Here is a 26,184-nt window from a genome sequence, read left to right as displayed (position 1 = left end):
CTGTAGTAAGCACGATCCCTCAGAGCGGGAAGCTGCTGTTAATGCCAAACGCTTGGTGGCACTGGTCTCGGTGAGGCACGCTCGGTCCTGCCTTCCCCTAGTTGTGTCCTTGATTTTTTTTTTTTGAGGCTGGGCTGCCAGGTTTGTTTTCAGATTAACTCCACACCTGGAGCATCCGGCACTGCCCAGGGGACAGGCTTACATGTTCTGAGGATGGAAAAGCTGGTAGGGAGTTATTTTCTAAGGGGCTAATTGAGTCCTGGACCACTTGACCTATCTTCTGGGGCTTGCTAAAGGACAAACCTTGGTTTAGAAAGCTTTTGTGTGTCACACCACTTTTGCACCAGAATTGTACTTGACCAAAAGCTGATATTATACTGTCTGAATGGAAGAAGAACAGTGAGATAAAGCCAGGTTTGCTGCGCTGGAAGGCTGGGATCAGACCCTGTCCCTGGAGGAATTTCAGAAGTGTTGTGATACTTCATAATTTAAGGTAAGAGAGACTGTACTTGTACGTGTTGGGGAGCAATCACCCCTCTGCAGTGGGGGCAGAGTGCAGGTTTGGGGGTTAGTGACACACATCGATGTTGTGTGAGCTGGGAGGAGGACGGGGCGCAGGGAGCTGAACTTGGAGACAAGGGCTTGAGCCCCTCCATTGATGTGCTTATGAAAAGCTGAATATCTAGTACTACGTGATGGAGGTTTAAGTGGTCCCTGGTTTAATCCCGTATATGAGATCAGGCATAACTAGCAATCAGAAAAATCAGGTATTCATTTTAACGTATTTCTTTACCTGCTGAGACAAAACCAAGCATCCCAAATTGTGTGGGTTTTCCCCCCAGCTTTTCAAGGAGTGGGGGAGGACGATGACAGCACTGCCAAGCCCCAAATGGTGTTAAGAGCATGAAGAGATGTTCAATGTGATTTTTTTTTTTTAATTTTTTTTTGACTTGACAGAGCTGTCAGATCTCTCAGCTTAGGGCCTTCTGTTCCCTTGTCTGAGTTCTGCTTCACACTGAACTAGAGCTTTATGAGCTGGGCTCAGACCCTGGGCTTCCGGGAGCTGCTGGAGGAAAATGGAAGTTTTGAGGGGTGGGAATGAGATGGGGGGGCTGCAAATAGTGAGAGGATGGTGGTGATCTGAGAAGGGAGTTAATGGGAGGGGGGGAAAACCTAGCATGAAAGGAGATGCTCGGGCAGGAAAACAAATAATGGCTGGACTATAGGCTGCTTTAAAAAAAAAAAAACCCAACAAAAAAAGACACAACTAAGACAAAAGCTGGGCAGCTGTATTTCCCAGGCTGACACCCCCCGTGCGGCAGCAAGTCACAAAAGCGGCTGCGGGCCGTGTCGTGGGTGGGGAAATTGGGGAAGTGACAATCCCAACCCGCTCGTCGATGGCGGGGGCCGGAGAACCCGCAGCTTTGTTTGTTTATCTCCCGATCCGTGCCAGGTAAATCAGGAAGGAGAGGAGCCCGCGGGCAGCGCCGGGGCGAACCGGGGAGCCGCGGGGGTGAGCGGGCACGGGGCGGGCTCCGGCGGCGGGAGGAGGGAGCCGGGGCGGCGTGCCCGGTATGGATGCGGGGCGGGTTCGGGCGGAGGGGGGCGGCCCCGGCGGGGCTCGGCGTCCTGCGGCGGGGATCGGAGCTGCCGCTGGCTCGGCAGGTGCCTCCGGGAGGGACTGGGGTGGTGGGGGGGGGGTTGTCCCCGGGGTCGGGTGGAGGGGTCACCGGGGGGCAGCGGGTCCTGCCGGGGCTCCGGGAGGGGAGGGCAGGGTCCAGGCCCCCCACCCCACCCCCGACCCTGACCTCCAGCTGCGGCCGTGGCCTGAAATACTGAAATAATATTCCCGGGGCTCGGTGCGGGGGGGGGGTGATCGATCCCTGGCAGCCCCAGAGGGGGTTTGGCAGGGCGGCTGTGCCGGGAGGACGGAGAGGATGGCGGGGCACGGGGCCTGGAGCCCAGCCACCAAAAACACCCTTGGCTTGTACCTTCCAGGGGGGCTGGGTGAGTCTGTGCTGGGAAGAAACAGACAATAACTTAACCCCCCCCCCCCATATTTGTGCTTTAGAAGGCTAAAGATGGGTGTATGTGCGGGGAGCAGACAGGCGCGTAAACAGCTGGGGGCTGGGTCTGTACCACTGAGGGAAAAAAAAATCAGCAGGATGGGTGGATGCTGCTGGAGAAAGGAAATGCTCCGTAGGAAATAACAGGCGTTTGAGGCGACGTTATTGACATCTCGTAGGTACGTGGAGGTGGTTATTCCCAGCGCAAGGCAGATTAATGATTTGCAGCGCCGCGCAGGATGTGCTCCCTCTGTAACTGAGCGTTGCTCAAGGCTTCGTAGCTCGGAAGAGCTTTGCAAATTAAGTCCTGCTCCAACAAGTTTTGGAGGACTTGAAATAAACATCCTCCCTTTCCTGCCTCGTGCCTGGATGCAGCTTTTCTCCGCTGCTTTTCCCTGAGCAGAACCTGAGCCTTTCCCGTAGGAATTTGTCTTCTGGCAGCTGTGATGGGGTCGGACACGGTCTGGAGCTGAGCCCCCTCCCCAGGCATCCTCCCGGGCAGCCCTGGTGCAGAGGCAAGTTCTCCGGTGACAGAAAGGGCAGCGTTTTCTTCCAAACTACCCATCAACTTTTTGGTGAAAATAGCTTAGCCTGGGAAGTTCTGCTTTTGCCTGCATCTCCCCGGCAGGACTCGAGGCTGTTTCAGTTCAGCGCAGTAGCTGCAAGTCCGGAAGAGGTTTTATGAAGTTAATTTTTCACTGGCAGCCTGTGGGTGTTACAGGAGGGTTTAGGAGGCCGAGTCAGGGTCAGGACTGCTCTGCCTTCGACCTGGGGCCTCTTCAACCAGGCGAGGTGGGAAAAGAGCATTCGAGAGGGAAGCTGAGCAGCAAACAGCCTGGTTTTATCTGCATCCGTGCTCCCCTGCTTCAGGCAGGCATGAGTTACAGACCCATCTACTCCATTTTTATGGGGAAATTACAGAGACTTTGAAAATAAACAGTCTCATCCCCTCCTCCTCCTCCTGTTCCCAAACTTTGAAGAGCTTTTCCTGTCTGAGCTGTCCCTGCAATGACTGTACTTGCCAGGAGTTGAGGCATAAATCGGCACCGGAGCTGGACGGGAGTCGGGCTGTTTTGTTCGGAGCTTGTCTGAGCAGGTAAAGGGGGAGGGAATCTCGTTTTGAGCATGTTTCTGTTCAATACATTTCTAAGGCTGCCATAAAAAGGCAGAACAAGCCAGCGAGGCCGCCTTTATCTCGGTAAGGACAGCAGCCTTAAACATGTAAATATGGAAACGCTTGCTCGCAAAGATTACGCTGCTGGACCGCGGTGATGCAACAGGATCAACTCACTTGAGCTGCCTTGTTTTTGTGCAAAGCCGTGTGGAAAATCGGGAGTTGAAAAAAGACGGTAAAACCCCTAAACTCAGAAGTTATACCTTCTATTGGTGGCATTACAGTTATTTTTGTTCTCAAATGTGCCCCTCCTGAGGCAGAGCAGGTCATCTCGCGCCTGGGGGGGGAACGCGGCTTGTTTGTGAAGATGATCCCGCAAACAGTTTACAAGGGGGGGGATCTGGGCAGCTCCTGCAGCGGGGAGTGTGTTTAGGATGTTTCATTTGTTTAGCCGTTCCCAAACTCTGCTGGGAAGGGGTGAGCTAGGAACTGAGGCATCCTGGTGTGTTAATTATTGTGTCGATTAACCCCATACTCGTGTTCTCTACCTCCGTACTCCTCTAGACGGTCTGTCGCCTGTGCAGCACGGGGCACTCCAGGGGATCTTAAATCTCCCTTCAGTCTCCTTCCTATTACTATTTTTGGTGATTCTTTTATTTCAGCTATAACGAGGCCATTCTCCAGTCACACATGATTTTACATATCTTTGGAAAAAAAACCCAAAGCGTTCAAACAGCTCCTGCATGTTGATTTTTTTTTTTTATTTAGGTTTTTTTTTTTTTCTTCAGTAAAGTCACTATTAAACCCTGCAGCAAAACTTTCTTTCCATCCCAAAGGTTGTTTTGTGTGGCAGGGACACAGAGTTCGGCTGCATCATGGCAACGGTCGTCACTGAAAAGCTCAGCCGCCTCTTCATTAACATGCGGCAGGTCCCTCAGCTGCTGGCCCCCCTCTCTCCCTCCACTGTCAGCAGTTCGGAGGTGCCAAAGGTCTTCTGGAAGCCCTACATCCACGCCGGCTACCGGCCAGTGCAGCAGACCTGGCGTTATTACTTCTCGACGCTCTTCCAGCAGCACAACGAGGCCATCAACGTCTGGACCCATCTGGTGGCAGCGCTGATCCTGCTGCTGCGGTTCCAGCAGCTCTGGCAGCGGGTGGATTTTGGGCAGGACCTGCATGCCCAACCCCTCCTCATCATCATCGTGGCATCCATCACCTACCTGACGTTCAGCACCCTCGCTCACCTTCTGCAGGCCAAATCCGAGTTCTGGCACTACAGCTTCTTCTTCATGGACTATGTGGGGGTTGCCATTTACCAGTACGGCAGCGCTCTGGGGCACTACTACTACGCCATCGAGCCAAGCTGGCACGAGAAGATCAAGGGGTTTTACATGCCGGTGGCTGTCCTGTTAGCGTGGCTGTCCTGCGCTGGTTCCTGCTACGCCAAGTACCGGTACCACCAGTCCGCTCGCCTTCTGAGCCGGCTCTGCCAGGAGCTGCCCTCCGGCCTGGCGTACATGCTGGACATCAGCCCCGTGATCCACCGCATCTCCACCACGCCGCCCTCCGAGCGGGAGGACCCGGCCCTTCTGTATCACAAATGCCAGGTGCTGTTTTTCCTCATCGGTGCCTTTTTTTTCTCACACCCTTACCCTGAGAAGTGGTTCCCGGGGAAATGTCACTTCTTTGGGCAGAGCCATCAGATTTTTCACGTGTGCTTGTTTCTCTGCACGCTGGCGCAGATCGAGGCGGTGGTGTTGGACTATGAGTCCAGGAGACACATCTATTCCGCTCTTCAGGGTGACTTGGCGCACAACTTCTCTGCCCTGTGCCTTTTCACTGTCACCTGCTCTGTCCTCACAGCTGCTTACATGGCCCGCAAGGTGAAGAACAAGCTGAGCTTCAAAGAAGAGTAAGAGCCATCCAGGAGAGGCAGGTGAGATCACCCCAAGGGTTGATCTGACCCCGGCTGTGGTGATGCTGGCATGAATCCGGCCACAAATTTCGAGGAGAGGAATGAAATGCTTCGCGAACTGTTGCTTGGCGGTACTCTCTGTAGGGAGGGGAAAGTAAGAGCTGCTTTATATGCTTTTTAAATTCAGAATTAGTTCCAGCTTGCTCTTAAAATGGTACACTAATTCATGTGTCTGAATAAACAGTTGGAACAAAATGTTGTTAGCACGGCAGCCCTGTGGGCTGGGAAAGGTTCTTGGAAGCTACCAGGTCTCACAGCACAAGGTAAGGAGATGCCATCTGTCCCCCTGGTAGCCGTGACAGAATACAACCCATGGAAACAGACCAAGGTGAGCTTGTATAAACCACAAACAAGGGTAGGAAATTTATTTAATATAATTTCAGGCCCCTCTTATATGGACAAGGGAGTTGTACAGAGCTATCCAGGCAGTGGCAGGGCCCTGTCCCTTACCTGGTGAGAAAGGCAGGGACCCTGTCCTTAAGAGTGCTGTGGGAGGCAGAGAGGGCATGGTGGGGGTTGATTTTGATAGAGACGGAGCCCCAGGGCCCCCTCCGTGGTGGATGAGGCCCTGCACCCAGGCACAGCTCTGCTGCTTTGAAGCACACAACCCTGACCTGAAGAGAGGGGGCAAACACAGGGCAGGGGACTGACGGGTCCGCAGCTGTGGCTTGTAAAGACAAGACGAGAAGGGCTGGGGGAGGATGGGGCTGGGCTGCGTTCAGCAAAGAGCAGGGCTGGGGGCAGGAGAGAGGGAAAGAGCATTGTGCTGCTCCCACTCCCGCCTGCACAGCAGCCCCTATTTCCTGCCCCGCGTTGGCATCTCCGCCAGCGCTCAGCCCTCAACTGCCGAGGGCCTCCGGCACCGGGCGCCCCTCTCCTGCGCTGGTCAAGGCAGCCGGTCCCAACGGCGGGGCCCACCCTCTGCCGGTACCCCGCCCGCCGCCATGCCCTCTCCTCAGCGGCCCGCCGCCCTGGTGCCTTATATAGCGCAGGGCTCGAGGTGGGCGGGTCTCCGCCTGCCGCTCATCCCGCCCCGCCGCTCCCATTGGTCCCTCCCCACCGCGAGCGCGCGCGTTGGCCGTTGGCGGCCGTTTGGGCGGGGGCGGCGCGAGCGAGAGGCGGGAAGAGGGAGCGGCGCCGGCTGAGGGAGCGCACGGCCAGGCTCCGGTTCCCCCCGGGCGCCGCTCCGCCGGCGGCCCCTGCCCCGCGAAGCAGCCCCGCTCGGCCCTGGAGCCCGCCCGGTGCCGGGGATGAAGCGCAGGCGCGGAGGCGGCGCGTCCCGGCCGGACGGAGTCTGCGATGTGTGGCTGGACACCGCCAAGCTGAAGCAAAACGCGGTGGAGGTGGGGCCTGGCGCCGGCGGGGGGGTGTGTGTGCCCAGGCCCCCGTAGCCTTATGGCTCCCCGGGGTGGGAGATAGCGCGGTGGTGTGGGCCAGGAGGGGTTGGCAGAGCAGGGCGGTGGGTTGGGAAGTTTAGGAGGGATATTGGGAAAAAATTCTTCCTTGAAAGGGTTGTCAAGCATTGGAACGGGCTGCCCAGGGAAGGGGTGGGATCCCCGTTCGTGGGGGTATTCAAAAGCCGGGCAGACATGCTACTGAGGGACGTGGTTTAGTGGTGGTCTGGGCAGTGTTGGGTTGATGGTTGGACTCGGTGATCTGAAAGGTCCCTTCCAACTTGGACGATTCTCTGGTTCTATGGCTGGATGCGATGCAGGAGTGTTTCAAGAGGAGTGGGGTGGGGGTGGCAAAGCTCAGAGGCCGCAGCATGGCAGGGACAGCCTGTGGCCTTGGTCCTGAGCGTCCTGCTCTGGGTCACCCTGCCGGAGCAGGGGGCGGACGAGGTGACCTCCATGGGCCCCTTCCCACCTTGGCCATTCGGTGGTGGTGTCACGGGGAGGGTTGAAGCATTTAACGAAGGTGGGAACTATGCCATGACCCTGGAAGAAGGGTAGTATTGTTTTTAATGGTGTATGTTCACTTTCTTCTTGTTTCTTTCCCTACCCAGTCTCTCATAGCCAAGTCAAAAGCATCTCGTCGAGTTCTGGAGAGGAAGTACGCCTCAGTCACTTTCACGCAGACACGAGCCCCTCAGCCACGCACCAAGCAAACCACCATCTCCGCCTTCTTCAGCCCGCAGACAGGTACTGTGGACCAGCCTATGTCCTGTAGGAAAGTAGTTTTGGGCTCTAATAGGAAATCTTCTTGCTTTAGTTCTTGGCAGCTTTACTAGGTGGAAAAATATATTTTCTAGTGAAGAGGGTGAAGGTTAAAGGCTTCAAGTCCCAGAAATAATTTTATTGTGATGGTTACTCTAAATGCAGGTACTGTTTACAGTGTTGGACTAAAGCGTAAGTAACAGCAGTCGCAGCCAGGCTTCACTGGGCAGCAATCTGAACTCTAAATAACACAGCAGGCTTTACTCCCTACAAAACTGGAGTTTTCAGAGGGACGTTGGAAAGCCTGGCTCAGCCCAAGCACTGATACAAACTGTCCAGGTGGCAAAATGTCCAGTTCTGGGTTGCCCGATGGCATCACATAAAGGACAATCTAGTTGGGAACGCCGCTTGGGCCGGGACAGGGTGCCCGGGTCTGGGCAGGAGCACCAAGCCCAGCTGTGTCCTGCGGGCAGCTCCCCCTGCCCGGGGAAGGGGCAGCATCCAGGGCGTTATGTGCCAGGTTGGTTCCAAACAGTAGCAGCCCTAACTTGTCAGTTAAATGTCCTTTGGAATTATAGCTGGAAGTGAAAATTAATGTCACTTGGTTCAAACAACCTCCCTGTAAGGGGAGTCAGCGGGAGGTGTGCGAGCAAAGCTTTTTATGAAGGGTTGGACAAAGCCTTTTCTAAAGAACGCAGTGTTTAATCCGCACTGGACCTATGAAGGGAACAGGAATATTTAAGCTGTTTAAGTCAGCTCAGAATCCCTGTGCTTCTGCGGCTGCTTTTGTGCTCTGGAATACAAGAAACTGGGATTTGTCTGTGAGTCTCAACAAATAGGGAGAGAAATTAAATGAATGCAGGAACCAGCAGTGTAGGATTGTGTAGTTGTTTGTTTGTATATTGTGAGTTGTGTAATGGCTAATTCATCAACATTAACCTAGTTTAGCAATAAGCAGATGAGAGGAAGCATTACATAAATTGTACAATTTAATTTGACAATTTTAGTGCTGTGACAGGGCCATTGATGGTTTTTGCTGTGGATTTCTTATTTCTCTTCCTTTTGAATGCATTGTGTGCTTTCTCCTTTTCTTCGTTTGATTCCCTCGATTGATTGCATTCACTTAGTCAGTGTGTGTGTTTGGATTCACTGAATGCTGCTGCTGTTTGTCTGTAGGATTTAAGATGCTGGAGTATTTTTTATTTGTATTTTTTTCTTTTAGCATATCCGGAATGGAGGATGAGTCTTATATTGAGAAATTATACTAGCTTTTATATTAAATGGTTTCAGAAGCAAATGTGGGACTTGCTGCCTTCATCGCCTGATGAAGCTGTAGAAGTTTCACTGTGGGATTTTGTGGTTTTTTTTGGCAACTCTTGAGCTGCTGCTTTTAAAGGAAATGTCATGGGTGAGCTGCCTGGAAAGCTGAGAGGAGCCGAAGAGTGGCGCAGCTGAAGGTGCAGCTCTTGCACCTCCCTTGAGGGAAGTGTACTTTTGAACTGCTCCAACTGCCATTCCATCGCGGCCGCAGCAGAGGCAAAAATCATACAGATTTTTGAGGCGGCGGCAGCACAGTCTGGTGTAGAACGGGTTGTCGGCTGTTCCTCTAAGGAGCAGCGAAAGGGCAGTTCTGAGTCAAGCACCAAGGAGTGGTGCTGTGGGTAGTGATTAACCCTGAGAACTGTGTGTGCCAGCTCTGGCTTTAACCAGTTCCGTGTTGTTTTCAGATGAAAAAGACAAAGAAAACTCCAGGCCATCTCCTTTCATCCCAAAATGTAAAGAAGCAGGTATTTCTTTGGCTGCTTCCCCTGTGAAGATCTTGGCTTTGCCGCAGATGGAGGAAGCCCAGGAAGAATCCCTCGGTGCCGAGGTGGGGACAGCGCAGGCTACACCCCAGCATCGTGCAGAGACAGCACCGGCCTCCCTGACGCCTTCGCAGGACTCTTCGGTGTTACAAGTGGAGTCCCACAGCACGAGCGAGGCCTCCTGTGGGGCGGGAGAGGATTTGTGCTTCTTCAGCTTCACCCAGGATTCGGAAGGCAACCGGATCATCGCTCACAGAAATGTCTCCGATTTATTTGCTGGAGAAATGGTTTCAGCGAGCGGCAGCGTAACTTCAGACCGTGGGACGAACAAAGGACAGGGCCAGCTGCTCCCAGAGGTGTCAAAGACCGGACTTGATTTCCAACCCAGACTTGGTGCAAACCAGAGTAAGAAACCACACCCGTTGAGTAGTGTTAATTCTTTAATTGATTTCACTGAGAATATAAATCCTCCTCTAACGAGACACAGTGCCTGGGCTGCTGGCTTTTATCCATCTCCCCAAAGACCAGCTGGAGCGCAGCCCCTGAGAGAGCGCAGCCAGAACACCAGGGCTGGTGCAGCCGAGGAGGGATGGGGCAGTCCCTGCCGACAGCTCTTCACCCAGGACTCCCAGGGGAACAGGGTGATCGCTCACCACCACCGGAACCTCCCGTCTCCTCGCAAGGACAGCGGCAGCTCTCGCAGGCACCTGCCCGACTCTCCCTGCAAGGGCCGTTCCAGCGACGCTGCAAACGGGAGCTTGAGCAAACCGGGGGAGCAGCAGTTGGATGTGTGCTACGATTTACTGTTCACGCAGGATTCGGAAGGGAACAAAGTGATTAAACACTGGTAAGTGACCTTGAATGGGTCACATAACGATGTCCTGTGAAGTCTCAGGAAAGCACTTTTTTGTAAGAAAGTGCTCGGAATTAGGTAAGTGTACCCATTGTTTCTATATGTGTGGTCCACATAGGACCTCTTTGTTCTCTGAAATGTTGATTTTAATAAAAATAAAATTTTGAAGGAATGTTCATAATAGTTTGAGTGTTTCAGTGATGATTACAGCCCCTGTGGCTAAGGCCTGGCTTTGGTACTGCCTGGTGTTCAGCCTTAAAGCCCACTGCTGACGCGTCTGTGTTTCTTACCATCCTGGAAGTCCAAATTTAAAGGTTTTCTAGGCTCGGCTCAGGAACTGCACCATCTACTTCACATCAACTGCCTCGAGGAAGCTCCAGGCTCAGCTGCATTCTCCTTAGTTCAGGGCTGCAGGTGTGCCAGCCCCTGTAGGTGACAGCTGGCCTGTGTGGCCGTAAGGGGAGGTTCATGTTTTTCGGCTTGCGCGTCTGTAACTGTGAAAGCTGCGTCTCTGCTGGGTGCAGGTGGGATCACAGCACTTAACGGCTGTTGCCAGACCTACCAGAGGTTTGAAGCGAGGAAGACTGTGACAAAGAGGAGGAATTGTCACAGCGCACCTGTTCTGGGTAAGTTTGAACTGCCATCCTTACACCGGACTTGCAGCTCTCTCACAGGCACGGAGGCACCTGGCTAGAGCCGGGTGTGCCTGGGGGGGGGTCACAGCCACAGGCTGAGTCCGTCAGTCTGTCCCTGGTGAGGTGAAGAGCAGAGCAGTGGGCGCTGCGGGCCCCAGTAAGGACTGGTCAGTATTGGTTTATCTGCATGTGGCAACTGCTGCATCTAACAGCAGTGGAGCTTCTTGCATGCTGCTGGTACGGCTCGTTCAACATAATCCCCTGCTTTGGGATACGCAGCCTTTGGGCTGGGCGTGCTTTAGCTTGGATCTGTCCCTGTCCCTGAAGCGTGGGGACCAGCTGCTCAAAAACACCGGGGTCACGCTCAGCAGAGTCCATCTGTGACCACGCTCACAGTCCAGAACAACAGCCTGCTTTGTCAGCAGCAACTGCCCTGTTTTTCACTTTAAGTATGTCTTTAACAGTGCAGGTGTTGCCATTTAAGCTCTCTTACTTTCCCACTGGGCCAGAATTTCAGTACCATAGCCCAAACTGGAGTTAAGTCGTAGTCCAGAGGTGAACTGCTGGTACGCTCTTACACCCAGGCTGCACATGGAGCACATTCCCAGCAACAGGGACTCCTGGTTACAGCTCCGTCTCTTCCACAGGCAGGTGGATTCCTGACAAATCGTTATGCAGAGGAGCCTTACTGGGACAGAGAGAATGATCACGTCGTCCAGTGGCTCTTGGTGTGCATCTGAGGAGGGGAAGAGCTGCAGCAACTCCCTGTAAAGCTGATGAAGTCGTGAATGCTATTTCTGCTCCCCCTTACTGGGTGGCCAGAGGCAGTATGAGCCTCTTCTCTCACTTCTAAGGTGGGGATGATGGTTTAATTTTTCAAGGGCTGAGGGCCCGGAGGATTAAGAAAATCCTTAGCATTGGAGTACGCTCGGCTGCAGCAGCTGAAATGCCACACGTGCCACCCCCCGCCCCAAGACACAAGCACCGCTGCTGACATGTTTGGACATCTGCACGTTAATAATATCAAGAACGATCACCATCTTATTAAGGCTCCATTTTATATAAAGGAAAAAATCATACTTTAAATACAGCCATGAGGAACATTGCAGAGAACGTGTAGCTGAAGGAAACCTCTTCAGTCATGAGAACTGCAGCCACAGCCCATGCCAAGGTCCTTCTTCCCTTTTCTCAGATGGTGGCTCTTGTGGTGGGTGCTCGGTTCCTAGCATTGGTGGTTCAATAAATAGACCTTTTGAATGCTAAATAAAATACATTATCTGAATACGAGGACTATTAATGAAACATTGAATTACTGGCAAGAAATTAGGGCCATTGTGTCATGCAACTGTGGGGATAATTTGTGAGTTAAGAAATGCCCAGGGCATCCTAAAAGCAGCCAGCATCCCGCAGACGTGACTGAGGGCTTTGATCATCGACTGCAGTTTCATCCCCCATCGGGTCCGACAGAATTATCGGGAAGACGCCTTCTTTTACCACTGTGATTCAACAACCTCCCAAATACTGACGATGTGGAAGCATTAATTAGCTTATTCTCAGTAGCTCTGTACCATACTCGGAACAGAGAAAGAACTGGATGTTCCGACATCCGTTTATACTGGAAATGGTAACTAGTTATATTGTAACAAGGCTGTTATAAGTTAATGCTTAATTTGAACTTAAGGAAAATTGTAGGTAGAAAGAACGTCATCCAGCAACACTCATTGCACTCTTCAGAAGATCCTTATCAATAATCAACATCAAAATACAGGTGGAAAACAATTTCCATCTTCTTAAAAAGTTGTGGGGTTTTTTTTTTTCCTTAAATATAACAATACATGGAAAACACATCAAATCCATAGGGTCTTTGCTAAGTAAGTGTCCAGTGCAGAAACCATTTCTAATTAAAAGAGGCAAAAGGCTCAATCCTTAGGAAGGCAGCTACTGTGGAGGAAATTTTGGGAGCGTAACACTTTTGCTTACAGAGTTTAACGACAGTAACATCATTTCTCCTTGATGGCCAGATCTTCGTCCTTTAGGGCAAATTTTCTTCTCAGAACTTCCGCTATAAGAACGGCGGGGTCTTCCTCCTTCATCGACGTTCGGTTTCTACATGGAAGACAAAAGCCCAGGGAATTAGTACAGGGACGTGCCACAGTGGATGGCTTACAGCATGGTGACGTTCTGTGTGTTCTTTCTGAAGCCTTCATAATTGGCTTTTGTCGCAAGTGGAGGAGGTACAAGAACAACACAAATTAGCTAAAAAGTCACCTCTTTCATGTTGGCTTAGAGAACCTGGAGCTCATTTGGTGCATCAAGGGGCATCCTGAAAAGCTCAGCATCAAAGCTCTTTATAATTTTTATTCAACTGTGTTAATAACAGGTAAGTAAAATACAACTTCACAAGTTATTTACAGCCTACGTCCCCTCAGTATCAATCTCCAAGCGCTGTGGTGTTCGAGTTGAAGTCCTAGAACTATTTTTTCATTAATTTTGCTGTACAATGGATATACGCTTTCATATTTAAACACAGGGAATTACAGGTGGTTTAAAGGAAGGCTTTTTCCCTCTGCTCAGCTACTGCTGTTATCAAAGCGCCCTGTCTCCTTCCACAAGTTCAGACAAGCAGTTCACTTCAGAAGTGTTAGTGAGCTTCTTTTACAAGAAGCCAAAACCCAGTTCTTTATCCTCAGGTGTCATGAATTGCTTAGTTAAGGTTTTGTTTAGAACCTGCAATAATAATTTCAGAGATGATTAAATTTTTCTTTTTTTTTTTAATAGCTGAAGTCCTCCCTCCCTTGGTCAGAAAACATTACGGGTGTTTTAAACATTCCTAAATGAAAAAATCCCCCTGAAGTATTTCCCTGTGTGTTTAGGAGGGGCTCGTTCTCAAATGAACAGCGAAGGCTTTTAGTAAGCTGTGGAAGATGCCATTGAGCTGCCCACGGGTAACCCTTAGCGCTGTCACATTTGTCTGATGCAAGTTCTTGATGTCCAGTTGCGTAAACGCATCACGAAAAGCTGCCTTTGCAGCCAGAATCACGCCTTTGATTTCATCCAGACAGAACCGTCCCTCCAGAAAAGGGTGCAGAGAAAGAGCAGAGCACGGGGGCTGGAGCCCTCCCCAGACCCTTCCTGCCACACGGGCCGACCTGAGAATTCAGCGTCACCCCTGTATCCATCAGCTGCCTCCGGAGAGGGACGGGGGGAGCCGAGGCAGCCAGAGGAGGAGGTGACAGTGACAGCAGGAAGAGAGACAGCCCTGACATAGCCTCGAGCTGTGCCGATCACAGGGAAAAGCCCTCCCGGGCTGAATGAAGAGACAGATAACCCACACCGGGGTGAGAAAAGCCACCTCTCCTACCAGAGGGTACAACGTCCTACAGCCAGCAGCAGACCGCGGGGCGCCAGCACTCACTGGAGTGTCTCAGCCCTTTACAGCCGCTCCGAGGGCCAAGGAAATAATCATGGAAAAAGCAAGCTCTTCCGTCCCACACCAGTAGTACTTACAAATAAAGGAGTACTCACAGTCCAAGCAGCTCCTCACGCTACCCGTACCCCCTGCTGAGCGCCACAGGCCCAGCACTCGGGCACTCCCCGCGCAGAGGCCACCACAGGCACTGCCACCAGCTCTAACTCACATTTGGTGAAACATGCACATTTCTGCAAGCGTTTCTCATGCATTCCTGAAGCTTCCAAGGCTGCGTTTAAGCACCAAGTCCTAAATAGGAGCATCAGAGAAGCATCTATGTAGTTATCTCGTTAAGCGCCATTTGGTACCTTCATCCACTTAAAAGAGTACACGATCCTTTTAAGCGTTACAAGTGCTGCAACACCTACACCAGACAATCCGCTCCGCGTAACCCAACAGCCCGCCCACAAGGCGAGCACAGCTTAGAGCACGGGGCTGCTCACGAACCTGCAGCGACGCTGGAGGATTGTGTCTAGGAGTTAAAAGCTCATCAAGTAATGCACAGTGATGTACTTAATGCGATCTTTCGACTACCTGTCACTTAATTAAGCTGTAATAACTGTATCCTAAAACGTCACTGTTGCATGTGGGAGGCAAGTTAGAGGCTGAGATAGAGAAAGAGATGAAAGGAAAATGGTTCAGCTCCGGAAAAGAACAGTCTCCAGCTTTTCTATGTGAGTGTTCCCGGCCTTGATGGAAGCAGCAGTGAGTGTGACCCAGCTCCCGGCTAATCAGTCGCGCTGTCACAAGGGGAGAAAAGGGTCCGGGTGATAGAGTTCCTTCGCCCGCTGCACCCCAGCGAGGAGGGATTCAGCAGCTATTCCCCACCCCACCCCCCCCCCGCCCCAGTATTCCCCAGTACAAAATCCTTTTCCTCCATCTTCTATGATGTTACAAACCAGCGCTGTTAGTAAATCCCACTTTTGTGCACATCCCTCCCTCCCACTCACTCACAGCTTCTCTCCCGGGTAACCGCAAGATCAGACACCTTCATCCCTCCTCAGCTCTCCTCACACATTCTGTCAAGGAAACCGAAGTCAAACTGCGACCCATTACATCGCAACATTCCCTGTCACCCCCACGCTGCTTTTCACCCAGGCTGCTGACGACACACTCGTGCGCCCCACAACTGCCACACGCAGAGGGGTAACACCGACTTTGGTGTAACAACCACACGCGAACCGGGCTGCGGCTACAAGTCACGTTTTCGCTTCTGCCTGATGGATTTGCTCCAGGCCTCCTCAAGGACTTTGCAAACAGCCTCCCGCCCGTCAGCACCTGGCTCCTCGAGGCTCTGCCCGGGCTGGCAGGAGCCTTGTTGGCGTATCCAGGCGTGGATGAGAAATGCCTCGGCTTTCCCTACCAGAATCTGTATTTGTACAAGTTTTTTTTTTCCCCCCTGAATAACGCGCATTTCGCTGTCTTCATCTGGCAGAGACGGTGGGAGTTTTCTTACCCTGAGAAGTCTGCTTCCAGAGGAGGCTGCCATACCAGTCTGCACTAATTAGAAGATTCATAATTACACTGTTACATGTGAGTGCTTAGTCCTAGAGGTACACGTGTTTCTGATAAAACGTTCCATGTCACAACACGCAGCATCTGCAGGCTCTTCTGGATTTAACAGAGCCGCCGAACGAGCATTAGAAAGGCGCAGAGAAGTTACCTAAAGCCTAACCCAAATCTCTGTTGAGCCGACACAGAAGAGGCGTGCCCAGCAGCAGGTATTTTTATGGAGAATTCTCCCTCACGTTAACCAATAATTTGGAATTATTTTTGGATGCCCAAAGCACTGCTTTGCAAGAGACAGGGAAAAAGAAGAGGAGCAGGCATTTCTGTGGTGTGTGAATTCTACTCACCCTCAAGAAAGAGTCCAGGCATTTACACAAAGCAAGTGTTTAAGCTTTGAGTAATATTTAACACTTAGGAAAACAAGAGCAAAAGGGTATGCTGTGCGAATTCTGGATGTGTAATACCATACTGACATTCTGGATGGAAGCTGAACATATTTCTCTCCTTTGACTATATAATTTTTTCAGTGCTGAGAATTTAATTTCTTTTAAATTGAATTAGACATAGAAATTGTGAACAGCCATCACACAACATGTTATTTTTTGGCCAGGAATCTTCCTCACACAACATAATGGCTGGGGAGATCTCCGGGTTGAAAAATGTGGAAACTGAACTCTATCACTGTGATTTCACACCTAAAATTAAGGCAGTACAGCTAAAATTAAAGAAACTATTTTATCAGCTGGGCAGAACCCTGCCTCAGGCAGGCAGCAGCTGGCATGGCAGCAGCTCGAGGCCCGCTCATGATCAATGTGTAAACTTGTCACGAGACAAGTGAAAACTCACTCTGCCCACGCTCAGAGCCGGGCCAGATGCAAAAGCCGAGAAGCTGAAAAGCTCCGTGTGTTAATTCCTGCACGTGCCATGCGGAAAAATCTCCTGAGCTTCCTGGCCACTTGGCTCTGCAGGACAGTCTACGCACCAGCACCTGGAACCACTGCAAGCAGCGCGGCCCTTACTGATGGTTGCCAATACATACGGTTGTGGTTTTCATCTGGGCAAACACAAGCTTTTTTTTTTTTTTTTCAGATGAACAATTTGAAGCAGCCAAACGTGGTGCTAATTGGTTTAAGTGCCCCGCCATTGCATTCTATCCAGGCAGGTAAGCCATCGTTAAAAAAACCCACCCAGAAACATTAAATGTTAGCAAGCTTTGCTATAAATAGGGACTTTCCCCTGTGAATCATGACTATAGAGCAGCATCAACAAGCAGCGAACGCAATGTCCAGTGTCTACAATGATTTGAACAACAACAACAAAAAAAAGAGATAAAATAAAATGAAGAGAGTTTGGGAAGCACTTACAAGTCTTTGCTCTGCTTCATCCTATGAATGTCTTTAAGAATGCCCATCATGTCCGCAAAACTGCTGGCCTTTGAAAGAGACACAGAATCTTCCTCGTCAGGATCCTTTGGTTCCGGTTTACAACACTCGGAGGTTGTGGAACAAAGCATGGAGACTGACGGGAGGTCGGGGCTCTCGAGTTCTGCCTCCTCCTCTGTGATATCGCTAATGACAAAGGAAGTCGTAGATTGGAAAGAGGGTCCGAAACAAGGTAAAGGAGAAGATGCATTTGAACTTCCTGGAGATAATAAATCTGGTGTTAACGAAGCAGAAGCTGAAAAAGAAAACAATACAGGCAGATAGATAAGCTAATAGCAAACCATGTAGGTATGTTTTTCCCCCAAAACAACAGAATAGAAATCAAAATATACATACATATATATATACACATACATATATATATACACATATATATCTCTCTCATCATCAGCCAGTCTCACCCATGCACTAAGAAAACAAGTTCCTCATGTTCTCCATTACCCTCCATGTCCACTCTGCTTCCTGTGACACCACGCTGCAACACAAGACCTTCTCCAGTACCTTTTATCCCACCTAATGTATCTCTGTTCCTGTCGTGCCCGTCACCGTATCACCCCTCCACCTCACACACCGCGCCCCGGCCCTGCAGAACTCGGGCAATGGTTATTTTTTCCATTTTTACAGATAAGAAAGGGAGGAACAGAGATGTAGCTGCTGCTCAGGGTGACAGAGGGAGCCTGTGTCAGAATGTTGGTCTTCATTGTCTTAACTTTTTCTTTTTCGTCATCGCCTTGAGACCTGTTTGCCTTTCTTTTCCTTTCGGGCTCCTTCCCCGCTACCCACCCGCTTGGTGAGAATGCAGAGCTGGTTCAGCAGCTCCAGCATTTTACACCAGATGGTCACGGCGATTCCCTGTGGGACTGCAGAATCCTGACCTGTTTCGCTTCCCGTCACCGTCTGTAAAATGAGAATAGCATCCCCCTATTCCACAGGGAAGATGGGATTTATCTGTTCACGCTTTAACATGCGGTGAGGGTAAGAACCGCTATATAAATTCCGGGTGTTATTAAGTGAAAATGAGTTAGATATTTCCAAGGTAAAACACTAAGGGAAAACAACCAAAAATCCAGAAAAATGCTTAGTGCAAGTCTCCTTGAAAGAATCTTCCTGTATTGGAAACAAACTGTACCTTAAAGCGCTAATGCCCTTGACCTCCAGAGTAAACTTGTAGATAGTTATCAATTTCCAATTAAGGGATTTCTCTAACAGTATATAATACAGCAGATTGCACAATATTTCTTTTTTGACATCAATCTTTCCAAAATAAGCCTGCTAAATAGTTATCTCCTCCATCAGATTACCGAGCTACAGCCAGGCCCTAAATCACAGCTCCCCGTTATTGACTCAGAGGCCGTGAAGTCAATACGAGCAGTTCTCAAATGCCAGCTGATAACAGCCAGGCACGCTGCTGAGTAGAGAGGGAGAGAAAAAGGTATTAAATGATTAAATCATTTTTCTCCCATCTGTATCTCTAATTTTCCTCATTATTACTCTCCTTGAATTAAAACGGACTCTTCTAGAGCAACTCGAGAGCTGAGACAACACTTAGAAGGAAAAAAAAAAAAATCACAGAAATTCCCCTTTCTTTATTCCAATTTGGTTGTTCCTCTCATCTTGCATAAAGAAGAAAGAGGACACACGCAGCCTCTCCGAAGGGGACATCTGCGATGCCTTGTTTTTCGCTTATTCCCTGCAGAGTTGAGGGTAATGTGGCTCCCTCACCCCCCGAGAAGCTTAATTTTACCATGCTGCTGCAGGGGCCGAGGCCGGCGGCACACAGGATCCCCTGCACTGGGACAGGACCAAAGGTGACAAGAACCCCCAGCACGTGCGTGCATTGTCTCACAACAGCCCTTTACCATGGAAGTGAAGAAACATCTCACCTAAATACAGCTTCACATGCTAAAGCCATCAGATATATTCTCACATGGTGGCGTTTACACTATTGATATCCAACAGATTCTTACGAGTCCGTTGACCATCACACAGAACTGGAAAAGAACCCAAGTCTCCCACGCAGAAACCAGCATTTCAACTAAATCAAGCACCTCAACTCTGTTTCATGTTCAAATGCATTTACAGCTCGCAGATAAACAGCTGGACTAAACACAAGCAGTCACTAAAGCCGCAAGTCCCTTGGGGCTACAATTATCAGACAACCACGTCACCTTTCGCAGATGACAAGAGATTTGGTCTCGTGCACACCCTACGCAGTGCAGCGCCAAGCAGCAATTTGGGAATTAAAAAAAGATTTGCTTTCAGATGTAGGATAAGGAAGGTTTCATCAGCCACTATTACCCATCATAGACAGGAATTAACCCGCCTGATACCATCTCAAGTGTGGCACAATCCTGGTTTTTTGGTGTGGGTTGTTTTTTTTTTTTTTTTTTTAACAGTAATGGGAAGAATTATAGATCCTTCTTTTCCTCTGCAAAGCAGCCATAACACAGCTGTCGCGTTAGTTATTAGCAAAAGTGTTCTGCATAAAAGAAATGCAGCTTTTCCTTTAGTTTGCAAAACTAGTCAGTGTTTGAGTTAGGAGATCAGCCACTCTCCACTCTGCCTTCTGAATACTCCACAAATAGATACCAAGGTATTTCTGTCTTAGTAGATTCCACGCTCTAAACCAGCCACTGTTGCAGCAAGACTTGCAGAACCACTGGGATTTGGATCCTACCAAATATTGTCATATTTTCAGAGCTGAGTACACAGAAAAAGCCATGAATGGAAGAGGAGAAGTCTCTCCTCACGGTTCAGTTTTGCAGATAAAACATGGCTTTTAGTTGCATACAAACTTACTAAAGGAAATAAATAAATGGGTTCAGCTAGGCTTCTCCCCAAACACCTCATTTGCTACAGAAATGACACTGTCATTTTCACACCAGAAACAGACACTAACATCTCACTCTCACTCAAATCCAGACATAACCCTCGTGCTCATGGTCGACTTGGAGCAGGAATGGCAATAATTCACCAACGTTTTCATGAAACAAGGCACTTGAGATGAGTCGGCCTCCAGATCAAACGCGGTCACAAAGCAGCACTTGGTATTTCTTAGAAACAAGCTGGAATCCTCCAACGAAACAGACGCAAACACAGAACCAGCCTGAGCTGACACCAAAGATGGCATCCCACCAACGGGAGCCACAGCTCTGCTGGAAAAACAACACACCAGTCTGGTTTGTACAGAGGAAATAACCAGGTTCACTAACTCAGCCCTTCTCGTTCAACAGAAAAAAGCTCATTATATTCCTACCTGACTCTGCAGCGACTATTTTAGCTATCTGACTCCGAAGGTGACTCAGCTCGTCCTGCAGCTCTGTCGTTCGGCTCAGTGCTGGTAAACCAGGTTTCTTCAAGGCGAGCAGCTTCTCCTCCTGCTTCCTCAGGTTGGGGACTGACGCGTTTCGCTGTATAACAGTGAAGGGACTCGGCTTCCACTTGTGCTTCAGCGGGCGAGTGTCACTTCTACAGGACAAAAACCTGTCAGTCATTTACAAGGTCCAGACCCCTCTGTGACAACACTACTCAGCAATGCTCTGCCTCCACCTCAGGACACCAGAAGACTTTAACACCATGAATTAAGCCTCTGCACCACTGTCTGTATGTGCCACTGTCTGTATGACAAGGAACAGAAAACGTGTCACAGAAATCATGACCCAAGGGCACAAGATGTGGTGAGAGGACGCAGGGACAAAACCCTGGGCGTGCTCACGTGGTGCCAAGTCATTTCTCTCCCAGTGACTGTGTCTCCATGCCGGGCTGGGTGCACGTGGGAAATGTCACTTACCCATTAACTTTTGCCTCTGATTGCAAAATCCATTTTATCTTTCACAAGATACCTATAACTATCGCCCTGCCTTAAGGACAAATGTTCGACTGACCAGAACCAAACTCCTGGGGACAGAGCACTTCAATGCCAGGAGAATCAACTCTTCAACCAGAAAACGCCCTGGATCAGGGGGGGTCACATCTTTCAGGGAGGAAAATAAATCATGGCACAGGCTCTTAGCACTTCCTACAGGAATTCCTCCCAAGGTCCTTTGTTCAATTTTTTTTTTCCTGTCTCTTGGGAAAAATGTCAACAGGCACCAGATCAGACCTCGGGGACTGAAGCTGTGAGCATCTGATCAATGTCTAAGCTGTGCAAAATAAACCGGTGTATAAAACCAAGGAGCAGCAGAGAAAAAGAGGAAACAAACCTGACTCTGGCATATGTTTCTTCATCATCTGCTGCTATCCACACGATGTCTGCCAAGGTGGGGACTGGAGGGACGTCATTTAAGTAGAGGTCTGAAACATTTGGTAGAACCTAAGAAGAAGAAAGTTATGTTGAGGAGACGCCGGTCCCGTCTCCTGAAGCCGCCCCAGATGTGCTGCACGGGCTGTCAGAGCCTTTCTCCTCAGCACCAGGCCGGCAGCTGCATCTGTCAAATGCGTGACACCATTTGGCTGATGGAAACATAGCGCTTCTGTGTGTCAGCTTCTGCACGTGTCCTCGGGCGCGTTGCTGTGCTCTGAGCGGAGGGACACCTGATACAGCCTAGGGCGCTGCCAAGGCCACGTGCCACACTTTGCCACTACAAGTCCCAGCGCTGCCCTTGAGCTTCAACAGTGACGAAAGCGTTTCCATAAACCCTGTTTTACTGTTTAGGAAACACAGGCCCAAAGGGCATGCGGCTTGCTGGAGGTCACGCAATGAAGCGCTGGTTCCGCAACTCCGTGTTTCTGTCTCCTCCAGCTCGCTGACCCAGTCCACAGACACTACCCAAGGAGGTATTTTCCTCCAGTTGCCAATGATCACTTTACAAGAAATTAAAAAAAAAAAAAAAAAAAGACTTAAAAAAAAATCTTAAAATTAATTATATTGCTACGTGAGCTTTGTGAATACAACTCTGCAGACACACGTGGCTGACAGAACAGTCTTGCCTTTCTCTAGAGCGACAGCTTCCTACAGGCGATCACCAAACCCCTTATGAGTTCGCTTACCTCAAAGGTTGCTCTGGGACAGGGTTTTAGAGGGAGGTTTGACCCGATCCTCCTGACGACGCTGCGTGCTGAGCCATGGGGTTTGTTCTGCCAGATGGGGATCGTCTACAAGAAGCCATGTGATATAATTAATGTTTCAAATCAGTCGCCCTTCTTAACATTTATTAAATTGGAAACTGTCCTATACAATCTACTTAAGGGCTCAGATCTCTGACTTTTTATTTGTTGATTGATACTTTTAATTGAGAACCTGGTAATAACTAAGGTCCTCACTGCATACAACTGTGTTTCAGCTGAACACACATAAAGTCAGTTACTAAGGAGCATTTTAAACATGGCTGTAGTACTTTCAGGACTGAAAACTAAAAGTACTCAGTAACAGACACTGAGCTCCAAATGAAAACATGCCAAAAGGAGGAAAACAGCATCAAATAAGGGCCTCAGAAGAGTTAAATCAGAAGAAAGTCTCATTTGTAGAAACAATCTCACTTCCACATGATCTTTAACACAAGCAGCGTTGAACAGACTGTGAACATCTCTTGGATGATGGCAAAGTGACAAGTGTACCAATGCCCATCCCAGCCCATGGCCAAGGAGAACAGCCTCAGAGGGCTTTCAGAAGGGGCAAATGTTTTAGTGATCTGTGGGTACTTCTGAAACGGATTCAAAAGGTGAAGTTCTGTCCTTTGACCGCGTTCCCCTCTGCCAGTTTTATGGCCGTCACAGGCTCTCGTGACAGGAGGCAGCACAAGACTGTACAGCGAATACCACAAAGACAAAGAGGAATCCAAACAGGTTATTTCGCTCAGTCCACCACAAATTCAGTTCTTTATTTATCACCTGAGCTTGTTGCGCACACGCAATGCCTGAGCATTAGGTTTGCAATGCCCGAGTCCTGATGTGTGTTTTAAAATTGAATCTCCGAGCTGGGACTGCACTGACTGCTGGGACGGCCCTCTGGCTACCGGCCACGGGAGAGCCGGGGGAAGAAGGGGCCCGGGGAGGGAAGAGGCCCGGCCGCCGTTCCGCTTACCGACTCCGCTGCCATCTCCGGCTCTGGCGGTGGTCACCGGGGCGGACTCAGCGCTGGGTGCTGCGGCTCCCGCGGGCGCGGACCGGGCTCATCTTCCCCCGCTCCCCGCCGCGCCGGCGCTTCTCACTGCGGGACAGAACCGATGGCTGCGGGCGCTGCCCGGGGCCGCGCCGGCCCGCACGGAGCACCCCGGCGGACGGGCCCAGCCCGGCACCCCCCTACCCGCGGGCGGCAGCGACCCCTCGTCCCTCGGCCGGCGCCCGCCCCGCCCCGCTCCCCCCGTCCCGGGGCCCCGCCGGTACCTGAGGGGCGGCGGCGCAGCGCGGCCCCGCTGCCGGCCCCTCCGGCGCCATCACCCGGAAGCAGAACCCTCCCCCTGCACTTCCGGCGCCGCCTGCGCATGCGCCGTGACCCGGAAACGCCCCCCCCCCCCCCCAATGGCGCCCGGGGCGCCGGTGCCAGCAAGGGGCCGCCCCCGCTCGCACCGAGCCGCTCCCGCCGCCCCAAACCCGCCCCCCCGGAGGAGGCAAGGACTGCGGGAGGCGGAGGGTGGTGGGATGGATTTAACAAGCGCTGTTACAGCCGGGGCCCGGCGGCCCGTCCCGCCGACCGGCACCGAACCGCTCCCCCCCGGCCTCGCTGGCAGACATCGGCCCTGGCCCGCCGCGGGTTTCAGGCCAGAGCGTCACGAAGCACAGGAGGTGGGGGAAAGCAGCTCCTCCTCCCCTCCCCGAGGTACCACAAACCTATCGAAATAAACCTTAGTATGTTTACAAACAGGAGACAAAAAAAAAAGCTTGGCACGGATTAATAAAAGCCTCAGGCAACAGCTTCTGCCGGAGCCCACCCCTGGCAGAGGGGGGTCAGTGAGAGATCAATTAGGCAGGTTGGCAGTTAATAGGCTAACGGGGACACAGCCGCGTACCCCCGTTCCCCCAGAGGCGTCTCTGGGCCGGGCTGCAGGAGCCCGCAGAGGAAAACCGAGGTGCTTCCAGGGCTCCCTAAAGCTCCGTGGGCGCCCGGGCTCACCGCGGGCTTGGGCACATGCCCTGCTTGTGCCTGGGACTGTCACAGCCACTGTCTGAGCTCGGCCTCCCTCGGGGGCTCCCCGGGCCCTGCAGAACCGCTGCCCTGCCTGGTTTTTCTAAGCCTGAAAAGACAAAGGCAATCCCTGCCTGCTCAGCCGCTGCCCTCGCCAGCGCCTTCTGCTGCAAAACCAGGGGGAAGGGGAACAAACGGAATGGTCTCTCCACCCGAGCACAACTGACAGACACCGCTTCCAACACCCGGCCGAGGGGCTCAGGAAAGGTGCAGCAAAATTCCCTCAGGTGAAGGTTTGTAAGAGCCAGAAGGGCCGGTGTACGCTGCAGTGGTGCCTCCTGAGGAGCCGTGGGGAGGCAGGCACACCCTCTCCTCTGCCGCTCTCTGCTTGGGACAAAGTCCCCCAAAGGGACAAGACCAGAGTCCCCCGGAGGGACGAGACCGCCGGTGTGACAGGAGCTGGGTCTCAAACACTGCCTGGAGGCTTTGGCACTTTCCGCAGCTGAAAGCGCTGCCAGATCCAAGCCTGTCCTTACTGCAGGCCCCGTGGAGTGCTAGAAAAGTGCAGAGCTAATGCATAGTTAGAAAGCCGATACTGAGAAACATCCCAGGGGTAATTAATCTCACTAGAGCAATTAGTGAAGCTACGCTGGTTCAGCACAGAGGTCCATCTAAGCTCCAGCCATGGACACAGACAGGAGTGCTGGGGCAGGGTGGGGACAGGGTGATCGCCACCCCCGGGTTCCTCCCAGGTCCTGGAACCCAGGAATGAAAACACCCCTTCCAAAAAAACCAGCTTTTCTCCCCGGTTTGATTTGGTCCAACAAAATTGTGCTTCAGAGAGCAGAAAAAGCATCACCAGCCGCGGCTGTTTGCAGCCATCTACTGAAGATGCTTTGTCTCCTCACCTACCTATAGGAATATGCTTAAAAACCCGTTTCATTTGACCTTTCCTGCTCCAAATTGCACTCACTCTGTAGCCAGGCATTGGTCCAGAGTAGGAGCAACTGCTCAGGGTGGTTACAGGTAAGACAATGGCGTTCTGTCCGAACAATTTCTTTGGAAAAATCTCCTGAAAATTTCTTTTAGTACCACTGGCTTTTAAAACTGCTCAGTTCTCAGCCAGTTCCTACTCTCAGGACAACACTGAACCTCCCATTCCCAAAGGGAACCTCGTCATGGGTCATCGTTCAGTGTGACTTAGAAGCTCAAAGCAAACAAGGACGGATCATTTCACCAGCTCCGAGGAGACACTGGGAGAACAAAGCTCTCAAAGCCGGAGGGGTGGGAGCGGCCCTGGGCTGAACGGGGTGGGGGCACTGCTCACTACCGTGTCCTGTAACCTGGAGTGCACGTACTGCACCGCTGGAGCTAACAGAGGCTCTGGCCCCTAAATCCCCCCAGTTAATCCACGCCTGATGACTCTGAGCTGCACCATACCTCTTGCTGCCCTCGTCTCCATTCCTAATTTCACTCTGTCAACGTCAGCACCTCCCTCAGATGCAAAGAACCTGAATCGGTGAGACCTCTCTCCCACCACGGCACGCCGGTGCTGGGCGGGGGCTACACCAGAGCTCAAGCCTCCAGTTTGAAGCTCCTACTTTCCTGTCTACACGTTACCAGCCACAGTCCCGTTATGCCATTGCTGTCCATAAACGCCCCGGTGAAGAGCTGGCATCCCAGCCTCAGGGCAGCCAGCGAGGAGATGTGGAGGACACCGGCTGCCAGGAAGGAGCTTCCCAGCTGCGCTGGATTCTGCGCCTTCCCCCACAGGGCACAGGCGCTCACCACGAGTGTTCGGTCGTAATGGCAATGCTGTTCTCCACGATTCAACACAGTCCGGTCCTTGAGATCTGGGGTTTCCAGGTGACGCTTGGTATAGCTGTTACACGAGTTTCACGGCAGAGTCTGAACAGGAGCTGGAAAAACATGGGGGTGGGTGGCAAACGAAGGCGTATGCACCAAAAATGTTCATAGATTCAAGTATTTCCACTCCTGTAAAAATTTGCCTAAACTCAAAAGGGCAACTGGTAATCTGTAAACTGGTATCACTTGAAACTTAGCCTCAAACCAACATCCAGAGCAAAGCCCCAGTGC

General features: G+C 51.2%; 3 protein-coding genes across 15 annotated transcripts; 2 read left to right on the top strand and 1 right to left on the bottom strand.

The window, feature by feature from the left end:
• Positions 1 to 151: 151 nt before the first annotated feature.
• Positions 152 to 5,296, top strand: PAQR7 (progestin and adipoQ receptor family member 7). 9 transcript variants are annotated; one of them, XM_063356086.1, is made up of 3 exons: positions 1,590 to 1,665; positions 3,047 to 3,162; positions 4,017 to 5,288. In XM_063356086.1, the coding sequence occupies exon 3, from the start codon at positions 4,056 to 4,058 to the stop codon at positions 5,094 to 5,096; it is 1,041 nt and encodes a 346-aa protein (XP_063212156.1). In that variant the 5' UTR covers positions 1,590 to 1,665; positions 3,047 to 3,162; positions 4,017 to 4,055; the 3' UTR covers positions 5,097 to 5,288. The 9 variants fall into 9 exon arrangements, with proteins under 9 accessions (XP_063212157.1, XP_063212154.1, XP_063212160.1 ...); XM_063356092.1 differs by having other exon boundaries at positions 1,596 to 1,665; positions 4,034 to 5,293; XM_063356091.1 differs by having other exon boundaries at positions 1,610 to 1,665; positions 2,246 to 3,162; positions 4,034 to 5,293.
• A 959-nt stretch (positions 5,297 to 6,255) lies between these two features.
• AUNIP (aurora kinase A and ninein interacting protein) lies at positions 6,256 to 9,967 on the top strand. The gene is made up of 3 exons (XM_063356083.1): positions 6,256 to 6,498; positions 7,161 to 7,296; positions 9,039 to 9,967. The coding sequence occupies exons 1-3, from the start codon at positions 6,406 to 6,408 to the stop codon at positions 9,965 to 9,967; spliced, it is 1,158 nt and encodes a 385-aa protein (XP_063212153.1). The 5' UTR covers positions 6,256 to 6,405.
• Positions 9,968 to 11,643: 1,676 nt separating this feature from the next.
• On the bottom strand, positions 11,644 to 25,667 carry MTFR1L (mitochondrial fission regulator 1 like). Of its 5 annotated transcripts, none has more exons than XM_063356094.1 (8): positions 25,528 to 25,667; positions 23,047 to 23,172; positions 22,014 to 22,118; positions 21,227 to 21,336; positions 20,281 to 20,492; positions 16,947 to 17,259; positions 14,130 to 14,322; positions 11,644 to 12,710 (listed from the first exon to the last, which is right to left on the bottom strand). In XM_063356094.1, exons 2-7 carry the CDS (start codon positions 23,059 to 23,061, stop codon positions 14,145 to 14,147), a joined length of 933 nt encoding a protein of 310 aa, XP_063212164.1. In that variant the 5' UTR covers positions 23,062 to 23,172; positions 25,528 to 25,667; the 3' UTR covers positions 11,644 to 12,710; positions 14,130 to 14,144. The 5 variants fall into 5 exon arrangements, with proteins under 5 accessions (XP_063212164.1, XP_063212168.1, XP_063212167.1 ...); XM_063356098.1 differs by having other exon boundaries at positions 14,243 to 14,322; XM_063356097.1 differs by lacking the exon at positions 14,130 to 14,322 and having other exon boundaries at positions 11,644 to 11,826; positions 12,585 to 12,710.
• Positions 25,668 to 26,184: the final 517 nt, after the last annotated feature.

The sequence above is a fragment of the Chroicocephalus ridibundus genome, chromosome 19 (genome assembly GCF_963924245.1).
Source record: "Chroicocephalus ridibundus chromosome 19, bChrRid1.1, whole genome shotgun sequence".
In the NCBI taxonomy this organism is placed as follows: Eukaryota; Metazoa; Chordata; class Aves; order Charadriiformes; family Laridae; genus Chroicocephalus; species Chroicocephalus ridibundus.
This window is presented reverse-complemented; position numbering and strand designations above follow the sequence as displayed.

Bases quoted from the DNA above. Each gene is read 5' to 3' on its own strand.
- PAQR7 (XM_063356084.1), top strand. From the start codon at position 1,398: ATGGCGGGGGCCGGAGAACCCGCAGCTTTGTTTGTTTATCTCCCGATC. The intron at 1,454-4,033 runs GTAAATCAGGAA...TTTGTGTGGCAG, and splicing joins TATCTCCCGATCCGTGCCAG to GGACACAGAGTTCGGCTGCA.
- AUNIP (XM_063356083.1), top strand. From the start codon at position 6,406: ATGAAGCGCAGGCGCGGAGGCGGCGCGTCCCGGCCGGACGGAGTCTGC. The intron at 6,499-7,160 runs GTGGGGCCTGGC...TTCCCTACCCAG, and splicing joins TGAAGCAAAACGCGGTGGAG to TCTCTCATAGCCAAGTCAAA. The intron at 7,297-9,038 runs GTACTGTGGACC...TGTTGTTTTCAG, and splicing joins CTTCTTCAGCCCGCAGACAG to ATGAAAAAGACAAAGAAAAC.
- MTFR1L (XM_063356094.1), bottom strand. The intron at 21,337-22,013 runs GTAAGCGAACTC...TCTTCTTCTTAG, and splicing joins GTCCCAGAGCAACCTTTGAG to GTTCTACCAAATGTTTCAGA. The intron at 17,260-20,280 runs GTAGGAATATAA...TTTCTTTTTCAG, and splicing joins AATAGTCGCTGCAGAGTCAG to CTTCTGCTTCGTTAACACCA.